Source organism: Triturus cristatus, chromosome 8, assembly GCF_964204655.1.
Source record: "Triturus cristatus chromosome 8, aTriCri1.1, whole genome shotgun sequence".
NCBI classification, from domain to species: Eukaryota; Metazoa; Chordata; class Amphibia; order Caudata; family Salamandridae; genus Triturus; species Triturus cristatus.
The window spans coordinates 364,392,405-364,414,302 of NC_140591.1; the positions used below are offsets into that span (position 1 = coordinate 364,392,405).

At 43.1% G+C, this 21,898-nt stretch overlaps 1 protein-coding gene across 6 annotated transcripts in view; it reads left to right on the top strand.

Annotated features, from left to right (window-relative positions):
- The window catches only part of NBEA (neurobeachin), a 1,788,010-nt gene that overhangs the window by 987,091 nt on the left and 779,021 nt on the right, over positions 1–21,898 (top strand). For all 6 annotated transcript variants that reach the window (XM_085621699.1, XM_085621702.1, XM_085621701.1 and 3 more), the window contains 2 exons: positions 647–755; positions 11,367–11,533. In XM_085621699.1, coding sequence (XP_085477825.1) covers positions 647–755; positions 11,367–11,533 — 276 coding nt within the window. The remainder of the gene's footprint in view (positions 1–646; positions 756–11,366; positions 11,534–21,898) is intronic.

Below are 21,898 nucleotides of genomic sequence, written 5' to 3' on the forward strand. Positions count from 1 at the left end.
CCCATAAGCCCCCCTACCACACCCCCTGCACCCATTTCCACACAAGCAGGCCTTCTGAAAGACCTCTCTGACCCACAAACACATAGACCCAATAGTGTCTTGGTGAACTGGGGCAGCTCCCAAACAGGCATGTATCTCTCCCATGACCCACACAACTATCATCTTAGCTCAAAGACTATACCCTTACCCAATTCCTCCTCTCATTCCAGGAGACTGAATGCTGATCTAGCTGACAGTGACATCCGCGACCTCCTCCTCTCTTACTCCCACTCAATAGATACTAATAAGCCATTAACTACTAGGCTGCAAGCGGCCCACTCACAAAAAGTCACTTATAAAAATTTATTTTGAAAATATCCATAGTGGTCTCAAATCGCTCATAGACGTGATTAGCGAACATGAGAGTTACTGGCACTTGCAACTGTGTGGTCATGCTGGTCTTCAGGTTAAAAAATAACTACATGATTCGTTAAAAGCCAATGACTGTCAGGGAGTACAATTGCATAGCAAAACACTCAAAACCGAATTGTCTCTAGAAAGTATGAATTATATGAATATAATTCACATGGGATTGTGTGGAAACAGCTTTTTGTTGACTTGATCCACCTATGCCATTGTACCATTAATGGACATGTTTTACTTCCAGGTTGTTGTGCCACGCCATGAAAGATCACATAGTGCGCGTGGCAAACGAAGCAGAGTTTATTTTGAACAGGCAGCGAGCAGAGGATGTGCATAAGCATGCAGAATTTGAGGTAAGGGGCCAGTTGTTTAATTTCAGATTTTCTTTGTATTTCTGGTAACCCTTAGATTTCCTTTTTTAAGTCTCGCCTAGCTATTGCGTTTACGCAATCGCTATGCGAGACTCTAGTAAGAGGGGCATTTCAAAGTGTTCCCAAAAGTGGATTGCATGGCGAGCACGCGCACAATCACGTGCATCGTGCCGCCATGCAATCTGTTTGGGGAAGCGCTTCAGCCCACTGGCGCGTGCACGTGTAGCCACAGCCTCGGCATCATACTTAAAAGGGTCCGCTCCCCCGCCTGGAATGCGCTCCCCCGCCCCCGCCACAGCATGCCGAGAGATTGTTTCCTCATGGCGCCTCTCACAACTGTCCCTCCCCCACCACAGGGCTAGTCTCACAGACGCATTGCCATCCATCGATTTCACTTTCATGCCCGTGTTCTCTTTGCCTTTCAGCACAGCCCGCCCTCCCCCCTCCGTGTTTTCTTGCAGCTTTGCCCAGATCGGAGTCTCAAACAACCAAAATAATAAGTTTGACCTGCACGCTTTATGCGCTTACAAAGTTAACATATGCCGCGTTCATTCCCTTTTCATCCTTCTAATGTCGATAACATTAGCTCCATTAATTCTGCGTCTAAGGATTTAAATAACCATATGTTTTCTTGCAACTTTAGGCACTTCACACACACAGCCCCACTGCTCACACACACAGGCATCAAGGCAGCAACAGAATGCTCTGAGCCCCACCAGTGTTTGCCACACACACATGCCTCTCGCATCTCGTGTTTTCTTCCAGCTTTGGCCCGTGTTCTCTTTGCCTTTCAGCACTCAGCTTCCCCGTAACCACCATTTAACAAACATCCTGCCACACTCATTCCATTTTGATCCTCGCTTTCACTTTCATGCCCGTGTTCTCTTTGCCTTTCAGCACACAGCTTCTCCGTAGCCACTATTTAACGACCATTCTGTCACACTCATTCCATTTTCATCCTCGCTTTCACTTTCATGCCCGTGTTCTCTTTGCCTTTCAGCACACAGCTTCTCCATAGCCACCATTTAATGACCATCCTGCCGTAAACACCATTTAACTACCATCCTTTTAGTTAAAATAAAAGAATTGCCTCTAAGGGTTTAAGGAACCATATAAATACAAGGCAAGGCAACATACACTCCGAATGCCACTCAGAGCCACATAATTACATGCCACATAACTACAATGCACTCAATACAACAGACACTCCAAAAACCAATCAGTGCCACATAGTTACACACCACATAATTACACAGCGCTCAATGCCACATACACTTCAAATACCACTCAGCGCCACATAATTACACACCACATATGCAAACAATGCAAGATACACTCAAAATAACACTCAATGCTACATAATTACACGCCACTAAAATCAACATACACTCCACACAAAACCACTCAGTACCACATAATTATCTTCTACATAATTACACTCTATCTATCGCCCTCACTCTCTATCTTATCTTATCTTATCTTTCGGACTATTGCACTCTATCTATCTATCGCATCACCACAGCATCACTTAGCACCACCACAGCATCACTCAAGGACACCACTACATCACTATGCGCTACCACAGCATCAATTAACGCCACAGCATCACTCGACACCACCACAACATCACTCACCGCCACCACAGTATCAATCTGTACAACCATTCAACAACAACTGGCTCTAATATGTTCTCTCAATATTTAGGCTTTATTACAAATGGCACAAAAAAAATTATAATATTTAACTTCTGTTCTTGGATTTTAGGCGCAATTAAATATACTAAACATAATCTTCACAAGAGTTATTAAAAGTTTAAACGATTGCCATTATAATTTACATTAACTTTTATTTAAGTATTAATTATTTGCAAAAATTAAAAGCCATTGTTATTTGTAATATCAATACATCTAAGTCACGTAAATACAACACATATTGCATTACAAATGCTATAGGTGTCACATTTGCAACAGTTAAAACTATTGACATTGTACATGAGAGAGCTAGTAATTTCAATATTTTCAATACCAACACATAAATAAAAAATTAGTCCATTTACAATACAAAAAGCTCAAACTTTCCTAATGCGAGACCTATTGCATTGCAAATGCTTGTTAACTGGAAGGTACTGGCAAGTATTATCCCCTTTCTGGTAATAAAGACGTGAATGAATGTGTAAATCAGGGAACGTGCTTCATGTTTTTTTACAATCCAAGTGACTTAGATTCACTTGTTGCTGGCTGTCCATTAAGGTGAGGCAAATCAACTGCCTTAGGGACCCTCTTATAGGTGGCACCAAATATAATACTGTCTCTACATTAAGGTGAGGTAAAATAACAGCATTAGGAACACTATACTAGGGGGCATCAAATAAAAGGAAATGCTTACAAAATTAAATTTTTCTTTGTGTGGGGTCTGCCCCAGTGGCAAGAATATTATTTGAAAAAGTCATTAAAGTCCATTGAGGATTTTGTTTTGAGGTAGGTGAATTGCAGAAAAAGGGTAACTTCCACCAAATGTGATGTCTTGGACGAGATGCTATGTGTCCAGCATGTGGTCTAAGGTTATGTCCATTACCACTCGCTTGGTGATCAAAGAAATTAGCCACTGGTGTCACGTGTTGGACCATTTCAAGTACACAAACCCTAGGTAACGTTGTCACAACGACTTGATGATGTCATCAACAAATGTAATTTAATGTCTGACACCTTGGTAAGGAATCTATAACTAATATGTCTCTTACAGATATATTGTTACCGAAGGTAAGTAACTTGTTCATTAGGCATGCCCTCAATCACCAGAGTAGCCACCTGGGGTACTCCCATGATTTAGAGATTTTGGAAATTTCAGATTTGATTTGATCAGATCAGGCGAGTAGAGGATCCAGATGGGCTTTGAGGGAGTCAGTAAATAATGAAAGGGGCACAAGTTGGCACATTTAGTACGTTTGTGAGAGTACTGGAACTATCATCTTGGGCAAAAGAGGGTCCAGGATCCTGGTCATTAGATCTCTTGTTACTAATAAAGGGCACATTTTTGGTTTTATGCTTGCGTTTTGGAGCAGGCTGGGGCCAAATACTGTCTCCTGTGTTGACAAATCCAGAGCTGGCTCAAAATGTGGTGGGATTACTTCATTCGTAGGAGGTAGTAAGGCTGAGTGCACAGCTGTAGATGTACCCAGTGATGTACTCCCAGTGGAAACTGGGGAATCGGATAGATCCAGAGACCGCTGCCTCTCAACCATGTCTATTTCTTCATTAATGACCCCCACAGCCTTAACTAAAAAGTTATCAATGGAGGCAAATTTGGGCTCTACAGATGGCCTAGCTGGTCTGGCGGTCACCCGCCTTCCTTTTACCTACTGTGCAAACCAAGAGGCGGGCTTCACAACAATCGTGCAAGAGTGAAAATATAGGGGTGAAAAGCCAAAAAGGGCAATCTGACCAGTCTTTTAGGCACCTTATGGGGCAGGTAAACAACACAGGCTTGAACCCAAGAGGTGACCAACAGCAACACAGCATCCCTGCCATTGCCTCACTTGTGGGACTATTGACCACTTACCACCTCCCCAGGTAGTTGCCCGCCGCCTCCACCCACAAGCTCAAGGAGCGCTCATGTGTACTTCAGATGAGCCTCCAAGTGTTCTTTTGGGTCCTCCGTTGTCCTTCGCTGACCAAAAAGTAGACCTGTCAACGGATGGTCTGATTTACTGCCAGGGGCCCAAAGAGCAACAAAGGGGAGGTCTCATGGAGCCAATTCCTCTCCCAGTGCCCCACAGCCATCGACTCCCCTGCACCACTTACGCACTCACTTGCACCAATACCACACGCCAGCTGCCCTGCTGTACGCCCAAACTCACTCAAGTTCCCTCATGAGTTATGCACAGTGGCAGTGGTAGCACGTGATGGGGAGCACAAAAGCGACCGGAAGGGAGGAGGCGGGAAAAGGGATCGAGCAAAGTTGTCAGGCAGTTTTTCTGGCAGCGAGACCCTCTGTAGTCACGAAGATAATAGCACCCCCCCACAGCGATGGCAGTTATACGGGTCCAGCATGCCTCCATCTTGGAGTGGTGTGACATGGATCGGCAATTGAATAGCTGTCCTAGCTTGTGGGTCGGCAAGAGCACAGCAGAATCTTCATGGGGGAGGAGAAATTATAACTTAGATTAGATATCTCGTTTTGGTTTTCATCAGTTTTGGCCTTGGGGGATGGGGTCTACAATACCACCTCCCCAATAAAATATACAAAAGGATTCTTGTGAGCACTAGTCTTATATCGGGGGGGTCGGGGGTCATATTACGGAAAGCGCAGGAGAACACGTTTTTTTCTAGCTCGGCTCAGTTGTGGTGTAAAATATACATACATTTGTAACCTTAATTTCTCAAAAACTACTGACCAGATTTGGCGGAAAGCCAGATCTTGGTCCAGAAAGTGTGTTTTTTGTGATCTTGTGTAAATATATTCTGTCGTTTTTGAGAAATTAAGGTTTAAACTAGTTGTATATTTCACACTGCGGAGGATCCGCAGATCTGACAGATCAAAATGAATGGTCTTGCAGCCAGCCACAATTCAGAATACAAGAGAAGTACCCCTATTAGGAAAATGACCTCTCGAGAACCACAGAAAAGGAACAATACTTAATAACATTTTTTTCATTATAAAAATATGTAAAGTTATTAATCAATTTGTCTTTTTTTGAATAAATCATTCAATTTTTTGTTCAGAGATATTCACATGTAGCTAGCTATTCATCAGGCTAGAATCGACGAAGGCATACAGTTTACAAAAAAACAACATAAAAACCATAACAATCAATACAGTGTATGGAGAATAATCACATACAAATATATATACAATACAGTGTAAGAACATAAAAAACAAACAAACAATAGTGCCAACTAGCAATTACGCCGACGCGCATTTTGGAGTCCTCCTTCCTCAGGGCGTAGATGGCATTTCAAAGGACAAAAATAAATAGTATATAATACAAATGAGCCAACAAATATGATCAGAGATAGCTAACAAAAATTAGCTTTCAAGCCTCGTCAATATTATCTGTGGAAGAAGAGATACCTATATTATTCATTTATAAAATACATAATAAAATAACACCAAAGTACTTCATGGATGCCTAAATCAAGGGAGAGTTAAAGAGAGATAGGGGGGAATCAAAAATGAGTATATGAACATAGAAAAAAGTATAATGGGTAAACATAGGAAAGAATTTTTTTTTAGATTTATTAAAAAAAGGAAGAGAAAAAAGAATAAGGGCGAGTAACTAGAGAAAATAGCCAGCCACCACATCAACAAAGATGAGGCGGCAGCCATTTTAGGATTCGGGGACTCTGTCCCCTGTCCTGTCCAAGAAGTTAAAAAAAGACATAAAGGGGGCAAGGTAGGGATATCCCTCTTCCGTAGGCCTGTTTTTTTTTTTTTTTTTTTTAATTTTGTTGAAAAATAATCTTTCGGGGGTGGGCCAGGGCCCATGGGGGGTCGCAGTAGTTTTCTTTTTCTAGGGGAGGGGGGTGTGGCTCCTCCTCCATGAGCCATTATCAGGCCCTGGGGACCCCATTGCCTGTGGACGCTTCACTTTTGGGATATCATCCCCTGGGGCACCTTTATTTTTTTGGGGAAGGGGGCACACGGCTTCCCTCCCCAAGGCTTTTTCGGGCTCCCGTTGCTGGTAAGGTTCCGGTTGAGCGATCGTTGGTCCTTCGCAAGGCTGTAGTCTGGTTTTGCAACTAGGCTGGCCATTTGCTTCTTTAGGTCTTGTAGATGGAAAACTGGACCTTGGATTTGTTCCTGCACTCCACCGCTCACGTTGTATTTTACCTTGCGATTGTTGCACCTCAAATCGTCAGATTAACCTAAGAAGTGGAAATTAGCACCTCCCGCTCTGAATTAAAGGTTGGCTTATTGGAAACGAAGTTAAAAACGGGAAAAAATATGTGGGCTGGTCTGTAGGTCATAGTTTATTCATGCAAAATAAATGTATCGGTAAACGCATTACGCTTTGGGCACGTATATGTAAATTGGATGCTTTGAGCCTTCATTATCATTAAAAGAAAAGTCGTGTGTTTGCACATAAGACTTTTTTGTGAGAAAGCACTGTCCGTGAACGTGCGGTTTTGGTGGCTTGTGAGCTTTAGATATCACTCTCGCTGCCCAGTTTACAATCTTTGCAAATAATAAATAGCTGTACTTACCCCCTGTCAAAATGGCGGCAGGCACCTCTGAGGCAAACGCGAGCGCGCGCCGTCTGCGGTTTGATGAGTTTCTTATCGCAGCCAGGCAGCGCTCTTAAACCTACCATTTGATATACTAGTTTTCTTGCTCTTTGACCTTGCCAGAAAAAAAATGAAGACACCAAGATCTCTGTTGTTGTTCAGAAAACACCTAGCCTTTCCTTCATGCTGTCAGAGAAGGCAGCAGGCGCCTTGGCCTGCGAGACCGCAGCAGCATTATTAACAGAGGGATGCCGGCAATTGTGCAGTGAGATAAAAAAAAAAAACATATTTACAATTTAGTGTGTGTCAGAAGGAAGTTTTTATATTGCATCGACAATAAATAACATTTCGTAATGTGTGGAGCGTCGTTCTGTAACCCGAGATGACAAAACGAGATTGAGTTATCTGCTGCTGGAAAAACATATTGATGTATAAGTGCTGTCAGAACTTGAGACAAAATGCGAATATTCAATTAAATTTCAGTTTCGGTTAGCAAATTGGATTTGGAATATTAGCTCGGCTCCCTAACGGCACAAAGGCCTCTAGGCTTTTGCTCTTTTCCACTAAGAATAAGGGAGGCCTGTGCGGATTCGGCTGCAATGTTTTGTCGGTTGTCATAGGAGAGCCCCGACACACTGCTTTGGTGTATGCGTGTATTTTGTGGGTACTGGAAACTTTCACTTGATAGAAAATGGGCGCGCGTACAAAGGGAATAACGTGTTTTTTGTTTGTTTAATGAATGCTCGGTTGCCCTCTTCATATATAGCAACGTGGAAGTTTGTGCGTAAAAGATTGTGACAACATTAATTTGTCCTTCAAATAAAGTGCAGAGTTGGTGTTATCACTGCACAAGTTTATTCTTCAGATGAATAAACAAACAAGCCTGGCAAAGCCAATAGGTCACGGTTTAACCTGCTTGTCACGCGCAGCACTGGCACATCGGAGTGAGACACAGAGGAGGGAGGGAGCCTGCAGAGCGGACTGAGAAGGCGATAGGTGCAAAGTAGTGCTCCAGGGAATCAAATGGAGACAGAAGAGAGCCCCTGGCATTAGCTGAAAGACGAGTACTCCACGGAGATGAGAAGTGACTGACAAAGTCCCAGTCCAATGACTGAGAGAGGTTGGTTGAAGAAAGCCAATGGCTGAAAGGGGCAGTTCCAAAGTTCACTGAATTTATATAGTTAGCAATAGGTCTGTATGACAGCTGATGCGTCAAACAGAAAAAGGAGAAGCCACATTAAATGTCTAAGGCTCTGGTAGACTTTTCATAGAAACAAATGGTCTGATTATTCAGGACGTTGTTCCCTGCACGGTTTAAGGTATAGTCGACAGAATGTCACAGTTCTAATTCTTGACAATGGTTTCTTCCATGTTGTTTGCACTTTTGAAGAGGTGGGACTAGTTTTGAATATGTGCGAACACATTTTCACATCACTCCTCTCCCTAAAACTGTCCTTTGAAATCTGAATTTCTTCTTACTGCGTGCTGTTATTTTGAGTGACAGGCTGTCCTTTTGTTTGTTTCCATTCATGCCATGTCCTACTTAATTACAAGCATCAAATCACGTATTTATTGGCCAACATGGCATCATAATGCTGTGAAGCAGTTTGTAACTCTTTGTGAAGCAGGCGCATTGACCCACGGAAATCGAAATCCGAATTGATTCATTGTAATGGCAGAGTATATCCACGAGGCGTCAAGGGAACTGCAGACTTGAAGCGCCTTTCCACTTCCTCGTGTAATGCTTTATTGGGCCATAATTTGAGCAAGGCGTACCTGAAATGTCGAAAATAAACAAATAAACCTGTGCCTTGCCTTAAAAAATGTGGTCGCTAAAGTCCCCGCCATGTCAATGAACGTCTCGCTCACAAATATTTCTTTCCTATCTGGCACTTTTCGTTCAATTGCAAAATGACTTCCATTTAAGCGTTTTAATATTCATATATTATGTTTCACTGGCAGTGTTCTGTTTAGATACCACGCTTTAATCATCGTTCACTGTGGAAATAGAGGTGGATGATTTACTAGTCAAGAAATGGCAGCTTGCCCTTCGACTGCCACAATTCTTTCTTCCAAAGCTTTATTTGAAGTGCAGCAGACGGTGCACTGTCTCATTTTCATATCAAGCCACGCGCTCATAAATTCTGTTTCATTTGTTCTTGAGGGGGAGACTAATTTTTGCGCTATTAGAGGGCTCTGTGAAATGGCATCTTTGCGGCCCACGTTCATTTTGACTTTAATTGTTCAGGAAAGAAAAATTGAAATTTAATTTCACATCCAATGAGCTGTTGAAATATGAACCTCATTAGAGAAGCGCCTCCTTGTGCTAATTGGCGCTTGGCTGTACAGAAAAGGTAGTTTGCGTTAAAAATGAGTTAACCCTCTGTGGCTTGCCATAGTGTTTACATCCACACCGCTGAAGTGGCACATCGGATTCACTTGACTGGGATAGAATAGTTTTTTTAGTAAAACATAAACAAAGTGCTTATTTTTCCTGTTGATTGATCATTGACAGCATGATTCATACAAGCTAAAACCACCCCACAACAAGCAGCCCATTCCAATCCTAGCATTTAATTGCATAGATATCTCAAAAAGTAAACTCTCGTATAGAAAAGTGTGATTCCCGCCTGCATGTTTCTTTGCTAAATGCTCTCTCATTGATCACATCAATTCATGATTCAGTTCTATCCTGTTCTTTTGTTATGTTACGTTATATTGAATTATGCCATGGTACGGCCACATTGCATTTTCGGCAGTTCAGTGACATTCCACCTGGTTCAAGGGTTACAATCACAGAGCGAGGTCTGATTCAGTTTGTGATCAAGTGTCACATCTATTGTATTTTAGGTAGGCGTCTAGGTCTTATTTATTCAACTGTTAGTGTAGTATTTTGTTGTTCAGCCGGGGGAGGAGGAACTTTTCACTTGGTTACAGATCTTATGGCTGGACAGACGTGTCCCTTCCAAAGCGGATTTGGTGAGTTCTGTTGGGTACAATGACATACGACTACTAGGCATATCTGGGGCATGTTGGATATATGTAAGGATTTGTCTCCAGTGTGTTAGGTTGGACGTTGGTGTTAACAGAGATGCTTGTGACAAACACCACAAACTGGCTGATATGTTTTGGGAGTGCTTGTGCTATTGTACATGGTATCCTTTTATATTGTCGTCCCCTGGGATTTTTGCAGATGTCCTGACCGGTTTTTATATAGTGCTTGAGAATACTACTGAGCCTGGTGTTTACAGGGCCCGGTTTTTGGAAATGAAGGAACCGAGGAACAAGGAGATAATGCAGTTTGCAAAGGATCATGGAAGTTGGGCAGTCAGGGAAGCTTGGGTTAGAGCCACAAGATCATCGAATGTTGCCGTCAAGGACTTTCAAGATAGACCAGGGCCTGTGTGCCCATGACAGCACACTGTAAATGCTGGAGCCTGTGGCAGAAAGCCTGCAAAGAAAATTTAGAAACTACTGGTTCTACTCACACTATGAAACCAGAACCTGGGACATTTACACCCTGGAGATATGAGGGGTGTCTGTATTGCCTTCAGTTCCAGTTGTAAAGTAATGGGTGGTCTTGTTTCCATTTAGGTACGGTAGGGGAAAGCCTCCCAAATCAAAAATCATCGTAATAGAAAATGAGGATGTGCTGGCAGCTCTGTTCACTTTAAGGATTATTAATCTTCTTGGGTTCATTAGGTCTGCAGGTGTTTGGTTGATTCTCTCCTTTGCAGCTGGGTGTGGACCTTTGGGAGGCATTTCACAATAAGTCAAACAAAGGCATTAAGAGAAGGCTTGGTTTTGGTCACACCAGCATCTTCAGCCTTTATAGCGTTTCTCCCCTGTGTATTCCAGTTGTGCAGTTGTTCACATCCTACCCTTTCATAATTTTCCTCAACTTGAAAGTCAATAAGACTTTGCATTCAAACAACCACTTAACTTATTTTTTCACAGCCATGACTGATCTTTAGATATAGTAAAAAACATGTAAGCAAAAAAATGGCCGATCTTTAGATAAGCTCGGCTTTTCCGCACTTGCTCTGCCTTTACATTTTTCAGCAGTAACAATCACATACCTTCGTTCACAAGCGAGGGTGCATTCCCTCAGTGCAAACCACCATGCCACACTAGCCCACAGAAAACGGTTGACATGTGGTTGCATACAGATAAGGCAGCATCCGCATTTATAGTATTCTATTGTACTGTGCCACTTGCTGCCACCCCATCACACACATTGTGTGCCAGCCTGTAATACTTTTTGTGTGTGTGCTCATTTATGAGCACACTGTACAGATTTCAAGATAAACACTAGACTTAAGTAAACTCATTGCTTCTCTATCTTAATGTTTTCTGTCTCGTTTTGCAGTCTCAGTGTGCCCAGTATGCAGCTGACAGGAGAGAAGAGGAAAAGATGTGTGACCATCTCATCAGTGCTGCCAAGCACAGAGACCACGTTACAGCTAATCAGCTGAAGCAGAAAATTCTTAATATTTTGACAAATAAGCATGGAGCATGGGGAGCAATCTCGCAAAGGTAAATTATATCTTAAACATATTAGTTAAGTTTCTATAATTTTTTAAGCTGCTCCAACAAGGGATTTTCTAGGTAGGCAGAGTGTCTACATATTTTGCCTATACCAGTAATTGTACTTAGATAATGAAAAATACTAGTAGAATTTTATTTGAAAATGTGTGTTTTCAGGCGTATTTTATAATTAAGCCTCTGGGTTTTATGGTATTTTTTTGTTTTTTGACTTTTCAGTCCGTATTTATCCATATTTATTTTTGGGTAATTATATCTGTATTTATCCATATTTCTTTTGGGTTTCGTGAAAAAACGAAGCTGAAGCTAGTATAGTTTCTAAATGTATTTAACTGCTAAGTGCAGACTCATACTTGAATACCTGACAGGTATGTTTGATACGAACACCCACATATGATAAATCAAAGCATGTATATGAAAACAAGCAACTTTTAGTATAAACTTTGTGCATATCTACTGCTGGTCAAGCCTCATTACTAAAATTCCTTTCTTTTTAACCTCTTTACCTGTTAATCCACACAGCTATTAGTCTGGCGTTCATAAGTGACAGCATTTAGAATCACTGATAAAACAACCTAATTTCCATTTTTATCTCCATTTAAAAATGAATACAGACAGAAAAATAAATGGTTTTCTGTGTGTATTTATCTGTAAAAATCAGTAAAAACGGAAAACAGGGAGCCTGATTTATAACTGAAGATGCCTAAGGTCACCACATGCCAGCTACTAAAACTAGGGAATCGCTAGAACAAGTGGTAATGGCAGAGAGCAAGAATACACCTGCTGGCACTTCAAGCTTGACTGAGTGCTGAGAAAAAGGAAATGGGGAGAGAGGCAGGAAAGCTAAAGAAACTCAACCAAAAGGGGAGATTAGGGGGAGAGGGCGCCTGGTCTGGATGTCCTTTTCTCCATAACAGTTATTTTGATGACCACAACGTTGATATGCCAGAGGTAAGACCCATGGGATCCATTTGTAACTTGTCAAGTGGAAGTTACACAGTAGAAACCCACACAACTGTGTAAATAGATAATGTTGGTGTTGTGATAGATGTACAAGCAAGCAACAGTAACGTCCTGCACAACATCACGAGTTTGTGTATTGTTAATGCTAATTCTTTTAATATATTTGAATGATCCATCATCAAATAAGCAACATCCATCCGTATATGTATGCATATTCAAATTACTTATTGGTATATTTCAAGTCAAGTCAAGAAAGCTTTATTCGACGATTGTCATAAAAGCATATTTATACCATACATTTACAAGATAAAACATTTTAAGATATTTTAAAATGGTTTAAAACAATAAATAAATAGAGATATTTACAGACTAATTTAGCAATTCACGGGAAGGAAAATTAATCAAGACAACATTTTGCTCCTAATCACCCATGCCCTGCCAAGAAACTTTGCAACAGATATATAGACAAATGAAGTTTCAGCAGATCGTAAAATGCGAACTGCCACCTTGGTATTCATGGTACCCAAGGTCCGGCACATTGGTTTAAGCCAGGTCTGTCGAGGGATTATATAGGAAGGGCATTGGAACAAAAAGTGATTAACAGATTCGATAGATGCAGTACATCCAGGACAATTAAGTACATTTTCTGTGGACCATCTAGATGTAAACTCTCTTACTGGGAGACTACCAACTCTGAACTGAAAATAAAGCTTCCTGTCCAAAGGACTGGTTATATCATCCCAAAAAGGTGCCAGGGAAATGGTGTCCTTAAAGTCCAAGAAGATGCCAGACAGTGAAAGCGGTGCTGTTGATCTGAAAACTCTGGATGCTACCATTTCCCAGTACAAAGCCTTCAGGACTTGTTTGGTAGGGAAACAAGCATTTTGAGGATCCTCCCACAGGTTTTTTAGACCCAGGTCCCGAAGCGACTCATAGATCCTACGGAGCCACTTGACCTTTCGGCAAATGTCCAGTTTGATAATGTCCATGAGACCAAGAGCAAAAAGCCTAAGTTCGGGGGTGACCCATAACCGCCTCCAGTATAGAATAGGGCGGAATGAGGCAATTAATGCTATCGGTCTCATACCAAGGTCATAGAATAGAGGGCAAAGGGGAGTGCTCTGAGGTAGACTAGTTAAATTTCGAAAGAAATTATTTTCAGAGGAAGATAACTTATGTACATTTTCAAATCCCCACAATTCAACTCCATAAAGTGCAGCTCCAACCACTTTTGCATCATACACCCGAAGAGCAGGATCAATAGGTTTGGTCAAAGATTTGGCATGTTCTTTACTCAAAGCACCAGAGAGTTGAGAGTGCTTAAGAGATGCCAGGTTAACCTGCTTTTTCCAGCTCAAGTCATGCTGAATACAAATGCCCAAATAAGTAAAATCTTGGACCTGGTCCAGTAACAAACTATTCATAAATATCTTACATTTAAAAGATTTTGGTTGATTAAAAGACATGAATTTGGATTTTAAAACATTAATTTCGAGCCCACGGGCTAAACAGAACTCCTCGAACAAACCTAAGGACCTCTGTAGGCCACTCGGGGTTTTAGAAATTATAAGGCAATCGTCGGCAAACATTAAAATAGGAATTTTCGCACCTGCCAGAGAAGGGGCATCCACTTTCGCATCTATTAATAGTTTTGCTATGTCATTGATATATAGAGAAAATAAGGTTGGCGCGAGGACGCAGCCCTGCCTGACCCCCTTTTGGATGGGGAACTGCCTAGTTACTTGTCCAACACCACCCCATCTAATCTGCGCAAAGTTATCTAAATGGAGTCTAGCAATTAGAGAAACTAGAACAGCTGGCATCCCCAGGTTGTCTAGGACAGCCCATAGGGTTTGCCGAGGAACTAAATCAAAGGCTGCCCTAAGATCAATAAAAGCTGCATATAGGCTGCCTCCCCCCAAGTAAACCACCTTCCAATAGAGCATAGCAAAATGCAGCACCTGATCGATGGTGCTTATTCTTGCTCTGAAGCCAGCTTGTAGATGGGAAAGGATTGCATTGTCTAGGGCCCAATCCAACACTTTGTTCAGGATCAACCTGCCTAAGATCTTTTGTGTAGTATCAATCAGGCTGATAGGACGATAATTAGCGGGGAGAGACTTGTCCCCCTTCTTGAACACTGGAATAATTTCTGCTCCCTTCCAGGACGTCGGAATCGGAGCTCCTCTTGCAATCAAATTGGCTAAAATTAAAATGTAGTTACCCCATGACTCACTATTACAGGAGAAAATATCCGCAGGAACTCCATCCATCCCAGGAGCCCTCCCAGGAACCAATGACTTAAGGGCAATAACAACATCACCCAAGCTAAAGGCATCTTCATTGTAGAAAGTATATTGATAATTTAAAGATGGGCATGTGTTTTCGTCAATTGCATATAAGGATTCAAAATGCTTGACCCAGTCATCTTGTGTAACCCAGTTTTGTGGTATATTTAAGAAACTTTCTTTACCAGATATTCACTTTTATTGCTTCAATTTAAAACTAGTTGGTTTCCATGTGTTGCAAAATATGTTCTTCTGTTCATGCTTAAATTCTGTTCATTTTGGTAAAAATTTGCACAATTCAGCCTTGATGTCTTCTAAAGTGACCTCCCATGCTAACCGATTTTCTATAACTTCTTTGGAGTTTAAAATTACTCAGATACTCATCAAAATGTGTTTTTGTGTCGGCATTCATTGATATAATAGATGATGTAGCATTTATATATTTGGTGATTTTCATTTCCTTGTGCATAGCTTTAGTTCAAGGTGCAAATTGTTTAATTCACAAAGCAATGTATACTTTATCTATATGTAATCCCTTTTTTCTTTTTTTGTGTTAACTTCTTTACCCCTTTATTTTATCGTTTTGTTATTTTTTAGGTAATGTAAACAAGTGCAAGATATTTAACTGAGGATTACATGTAGGGTGTAAGCAGGAGTGGATTTTTACAATCATGATTTCCAGTCTTATACCTTGCATTTTGTTGGAAGCTTTTGGATGGGATGATCACTCCCACTTACTGTGTTGTTTTAGGGACAGTGGCTTCTTTGGTTAAAGATAAGCAATTTACTGGGCTAGTGATTGGACCCCTGTGTCCCAGATGAGTCCCTGTTGTCCGTTGTTAGGTGGCAAGTAATTGCTTTCTTCATGTTGGACCTTTTATCCGGCTTTGGGAGACCATAGACTGAGTAGTGCTGCTACATTACCTTTAGAGCTTAGTGGAGATTGGAGTTGCAGTTTTGGGCACGTAACTTGTATCCGAAGGGTTAAATCAAAAAGAAAAGTTTTAGGTGTACTGCTCTCCGTGCTATCTTCATTGATGTTCCAGGTGTTTGTGGCTCCAATGTTCAAGGTGTGTCTGATTCCAAGAATGACATTGTGCAGTGGATATACAATACTGACTAAAGTACATGAATGACACAATATGTATTAAAAATACCTAAACTGTCGAGAACTACTAAATAACTTTTTTTAATGGCTAATAATTGCTTGAAACTTGCTAGGTTTGTAGTTTGGCATACAGAAATTAATATATTTTGCTGTATAGGTGGAAAAAAGTGGCTTCTTTTTTGTATCAACTGTTATTCAATAGCTATTTTTGTTAATCTCTTTTGAATGTGAAATAAGTGTCCGACCAGACTGTCAACAATAGTGTAAGAAAGGCAGCAGACAGGTATACTGGTAATGGACAGAGAAGACTTGCATATCGATTGCAGATTAAGGAACAGAGAAGATTGATCTCTGTCCATCACTACGTCATTCTAGCCAAGTGTGTGCTTCATCACTCACTCTGTGGGTCATAACGCAGGCTGCCCTGTCACTTGTCCTATGTCCTATATCTAAGTCTGCTCTGTTGCTCATATGTTGGTCCCTCGGCTATCTACTCTGTCGTCTATGCTGTGGACCCTTTCCTGGGTCCTTCTGCCAGTGTGTTCTGTCCTCCCTATACCCTGGTCTGTACATATGTCCTTTATGTCTTTGCTGTTTCATGCACTGCAAAGATGTGTACTCTGTGGTGTGAACCTCATTTGTAATCTTTTTGAGCCATGTTCCTCACTCAGTGGACTTTCTCCAGTCTCTCTCCTGTGTTCTTCAGTTAATTGCCTCTACATTTTTATGGTCTTTTGGCCTCACGTTTGTCCCCCTCTTCATCCAGTAGTCCTTGCCTCTCAACACTATGCATGAGCACGTCTGTGGGCAGAAAAGGAGGGAGATTGGTCCTGCCTCTGGTCCACTCTATGTAGGTAGCATCAGATGCATAAGGAGTCGTGATGAAAATGTGTACGTATTACTGTGGGGACTGCAGATGCAGATCAGAAGCCTGTTACTTCTGATGTTCTCCTGACTGGTCAGTGTGGCAGCAAAGAGTTTGATCTTAACAAGAAGATGCTATCTTTATGAGCCCCAAGTTAAAACAGACCTATGGACCGACCACGCAGTAGTAGGAATTAGATTAGCCGATCAAATCTACACCAGACTGCATATTATATATTAATGTCTTTTTCAGAAAAGTTCAGTACATACATTTGGGAAAAAAATCTTTTACTCCACATATGACAACCCACTAAATGTGCTCTATGAGGATGAAGGTGGGTGATGTACAGGAAGAGGTCCAGTTAAGAAAAATGTTAGTTTGTTTACTGAATCCTTTGAAATGGCTTAAAGCATGTGCCAGCCTAGAAGCCACATTTGATGAGATCTGGGTGGGAGCTATAACGCAAAAATATTAGTACTTAATTACAGCCTTGGGAGGGCTAGAGATACAGTTGCATCTGTGATATGGTGACTTGCTACACGTTAATACAGAAGTAGTGTTCAGTGAGCTTGTATCACGCGATCAAAGAAAAAACCCCAAGGGTGGAGTATCAGAACATGAGCTTACCCTAATGGTTTGGCCATGTCTGCTTGATTTATGATGCATATTATGTTTCAAGTAGTGTGATTTATGATCATGGTGATTTCTCGTTTTAATTAGCTTACCTTCCTTTGTCTCACAGGGCGAAAAAGATTAACTGGTAGGCAATAATTGTTTGTTTTATCATGCATATAGCTAGAGAGCTAATGTCCCCTCTTTCTGTTTGGTTGGACACACTGAGTCCTGTAAATTATAACTCCATCACTGGTCATTAGCTTTCTAATACATATACTTAGGAGGGTGCAACTCATTTAAGTAGAAGACATACATTGCTTACACTCACCTTGCATGTTTACCAACTCAGCAAAGAAACAGGATTGTATGGTCTCGCTGGTGTATATTTGTGTGTGTGTGTATATATATATATATATATATATATATATATATATTATTCACTGAAAAAAATAAAGGTTAAAGTAACGTTATAGTTAGGTGAAATGTTCAGTAACAACATAACGTAATGTTTTAAACTCTAAAAAGCACAGCACTGCGAGGGGGGGATTGGCCACACGGCCTGGTCCTGAAAACCCGACCCCCCAGCATTTTATTTTTAATTAAAGGGGAGCTGGGGTGTGTGGCCCCCTTCCCCAACCCTTATTAGGCCCTGGGGACCCCCTCCCCTTGGGCCGTTTTTTAAAAATTGCAGGGAAGGGGGACTGCATGGCCCCACTGCCTGAGCCGTTTTCGGCCACAGAGAACCCATCCCCTGGGGCTCGCATTTCTTAAAGGTGGGTGCTTTGTGCTCACCCAGGGCACCCACTGTATACTCATTGGGGGTCGTGGGGGGAGCTTCAAGACTCCCTTGGCCGGAGCAAGCTCCCTGCAAGCAGCAGGAGCTAGCATGCTCCCGTCCAAATTAAGAAGCTACTAATTCTGCTCCATCCGGGCAGGAGCAATATTTAGATCTGTTTCCCTGTCCGCATCAGTGCGGGCAGGGAAACAGATCAAAAGTCTCCTCCCAGCCGGAGGGAGCATTTTTAAAGCCCCCACCACCTAGGAGCAGACTTTTTGTTTGCACCTGAGTGACAAGAGTTTTGAAAATGCTCCCGCCAAATGGGAGCAAACTCATCAGCTTGGGCAGGGTGACCGCTATGTTCTGGGTGTGGGCTCCCCGGGATCATAGAAGGCTCAGGGAGGGGGACTGTGTGTCTCTCCTCCCTTTTACTTCATTTCAGTGCCCTGGGGGATGGGGTCCCCAGAGCCTATAGAGCCTCGGGGAGGGGGTGTCCCCCTTGCCTTAACAAATGTTATGGGCCCCAGGGGATGGGGTCTCGGGGCCAAAAGTGGCCCGGGGTTGCTTTTGTCCCAGTTGAGAGAGGACCTGGCTTGGTGGTTCGGGCTGGACTGTTCCGATCGGAGCAGAGTCAAGATCGATTTGCATATGGCTGGGTCCAAACTGTGGTGACATTGTGTGCAAAATAACGAAAGGTTGAGTAATTACCGGTGAATGAGATTAATTCAAACATTCCATTCATCACTTTTTTTGTATACTTTAGCATTCCAGTGCTAGCACACACGCCACCCCTCTCCACAAGCCTCTCTAGTCCTTCTCTTTGTGACTAATTAGAACTACTACACTTATACTCTAGCCGTGTCTTTAACTGCTTTATATTTCTCTTTACCTGTAGCAAGTTCTCTGCAGAAATATCTGTAACTGCTATTTCTCTGTAGTAGCATTAATTCAACTGATTCTTAGCACTTGGGACAAAACTCGTTTTAATTGATGTATCTAAATCTCCTTTCAGCAATCAAAGGCTGGGTTTGCCATTGTTAACACAATCTGGTCCCTGGAATGGTGGTTTCACTACCGCCTTAAAGCAATTAGGTTTTGTGGTGTAGGCAATACAAATAAATATTAAAAAATTATCTTTTTAATCTTTGATCTTATTTTGTTATTCAAATAAAAGTTACCACTAACTACAACATAATGCAGCCCAAACTCCAAACCTGATAGAGCTATCTAGCCGCAGATTCCTTACCTTAGAACTTCCAGGGGTCGGGTTGGATCCAGAAGATTTTGATAGCAGTACCCCTGTACGTTGATGGGTGGCGCCGGTCGACTCCGCATGATGACTTAGGCGTTGGGTTTGTCGTTATCGTGACTTCTGCATTGTCTATATAGGTAACACCTCGGCACGCCGACCTCTGTTCTTTTCCTTCCGCGCCAGCCAGCATAGATCCATCGAAGACCGCTACCCCCTTTCACTTTTGACAGATTTTAAAAAACTTTTTTGTCGATTTTTCTCTGTTTGTCAAGTAAGAAGACCTCGGGGTTCAAAACCGTGTAGTGCCTGTCACTGCACAATGTCCGTTATGGACTCCTACCTCTTGTGTCTTTGCTGCGTGGAGCATGACCACAACCCAAAGTCATGCTCCGACTGCCGGGCATGGCATCGAACGCTTTGAGGGAGCGGTTCCTAAAGCTGCTGGTGGCCTGGCATCCGGCACCTCAAAGATCTCTCCAGCGATCTCGTTCCCGCTCGTGGTTTCGGTCGAGAGGAAGGTCCGAGCACCATTCCGAGGGTTCCAAGTCTTCTTCCTCTCATTCGATGTCGTCAAAGTCAGGTAAGAAGCACCATCAAAATCCTAAGAAGTCGAAGCATACTTTGACTTTGCCCCGTCCTTCACCCGACGAGAAGGAGGAGTCTCGGAGCTCAAGGCCCTGCTCACCGGAGCGGGTGTCTGGGTCAGCTCCGCGTTTCCCTCCCTTTCCAGGGGCGGAAGTGTCCTCCACCCAGGTAAAAATATTTTATGGTGCCATGTGTGCCATATTTGGACTGCCTGATTTTGACGGCGTGCCTTGGGTCCGCAGGTTCATCTGAAGGAAAATCCTTGGGTTCCGCTCCACCGGCTCCCACACCCAGGACTCCTCTTGGGTCCATTCGCGTCAGTCGTAACTCCTAAGCAGCCTTCCCCGGCGCCGCACCCTCTGCGTCAACGTTGCCTCCTCTTTCCTTATTCTGGACGAGACGGAGCTGCTGGGCATCCACCGATGCCAACTGAGCCGTTGTGCTCTATGTTGTATCCTGTGCCTTATTCTGAAGGACTGGGATTGGATGAGGATTGGGAGGGGCAGCGGTATCCCTTAGAAATCCCGCTTTTCAATGAAGAACGGTACTGGTACGAGGACCTGGGTGATGCCAGTGGCTTGGACACCTCCCCAGAGCCTGGCATGCTTTCTCCCCAAAATCTTGCCACTGAGGAGGGCAGCTTCCTACAATAGCTGTCAAGACCAATGTCTTGACGGAGGTCCTGCAGCCTGGTGTCTCCCCCTCAAAACTCTTTCTGCCATTTAACGAGGCCTTGACAGATGTTCTACTGGGCACCTGGTCCTAGCCAGCACAGGGGCTCCTGTGAACAGAACTATGCCCTGCACCGTGCGACCCAGCTTTCCTCTTCAATCACCCAAACCCCAAGAGCCTCATGGTCCAAACATCTACTTCACGTGGCGCGATCTCTTCCACACCCCCTGTATAGGGAAACCAAAAGCCTGGACAACTTTGGTAAGAAGATCTTCTCTTCCACCAGCCTTGCATTGAGGTTGGTAAACACAGCATGCTTCTTGGGCCGTTATTCACATTCGCTATGGGAAATGGTTGCGTAGGTGCTTCCACAAGTCCCGAGGAGCCCCGGGATGTCCTCTTCCAAGGTGATGCAGATGGGAGAGATGCAGTAAAGTTTGCCATACACTGTGACTTAGACACGACAGACTTCCTGGGCAGAGTGATTTGCTCAGTGGTGGCCGTTTGGCACCATGCCTGGCTGAGAACGTCTGGCTTTTCGGGAGATGTCCAAGCCAACCTCATGGACATGCCCTTTGATTGCGCCCGTGTCTCTTTGGATGCAGATCTTGAGTGTTTTAAGGAGTCGAGGGCTATGACGAAGTCCTTAGGCCTCTCAGTGTCATCCCGGCCTACTTCCCCCTTTCGCTCTTTTTGTGGCTTTGGAAGGGGCTTCCAACAGTGCCAGCCCTATCCAAGCCAGTGGACCATGCAAGTTCAGCAACCTCTGCATTGCTGTGTGCGCCCCTCACCCCAACCCCGTGTGTTGGGAGGCCAGAAGTTAGGTGAGGCCACAAAACCCCTCACCCTCCGCTTCCAAACCTTCCTAGTCTGATCCTACCAGTTCATAGACGTCCAGTTGGTGGCAGCATACGCTGCCACCTCCACCCCTGGCAGGGCATCACCTTGGACAGGTGGGTTTTGCAAATAGTCCGAAGGGGCTACTTCCTCCCCTTAGAGACTGCCCCTCCCTCCATGCCTCCAACATACGATTGGTTGATGGAGGATCGCCTTATTTTACTTCACAAGGAAGTCAAAACTCACTTGGCCTCCAAGGGAGCTACAGAGAGGGTTCCCGGGCCAGAAATAAAGAGTGGCTGCTATTCCAGCTATTTCCTGGTTCAAAAGAAGGATGGAGGCCTTCCTCCTATCCTTGACCTCAGAGCCCTCAACTACTTCCCCAGAAAAGAA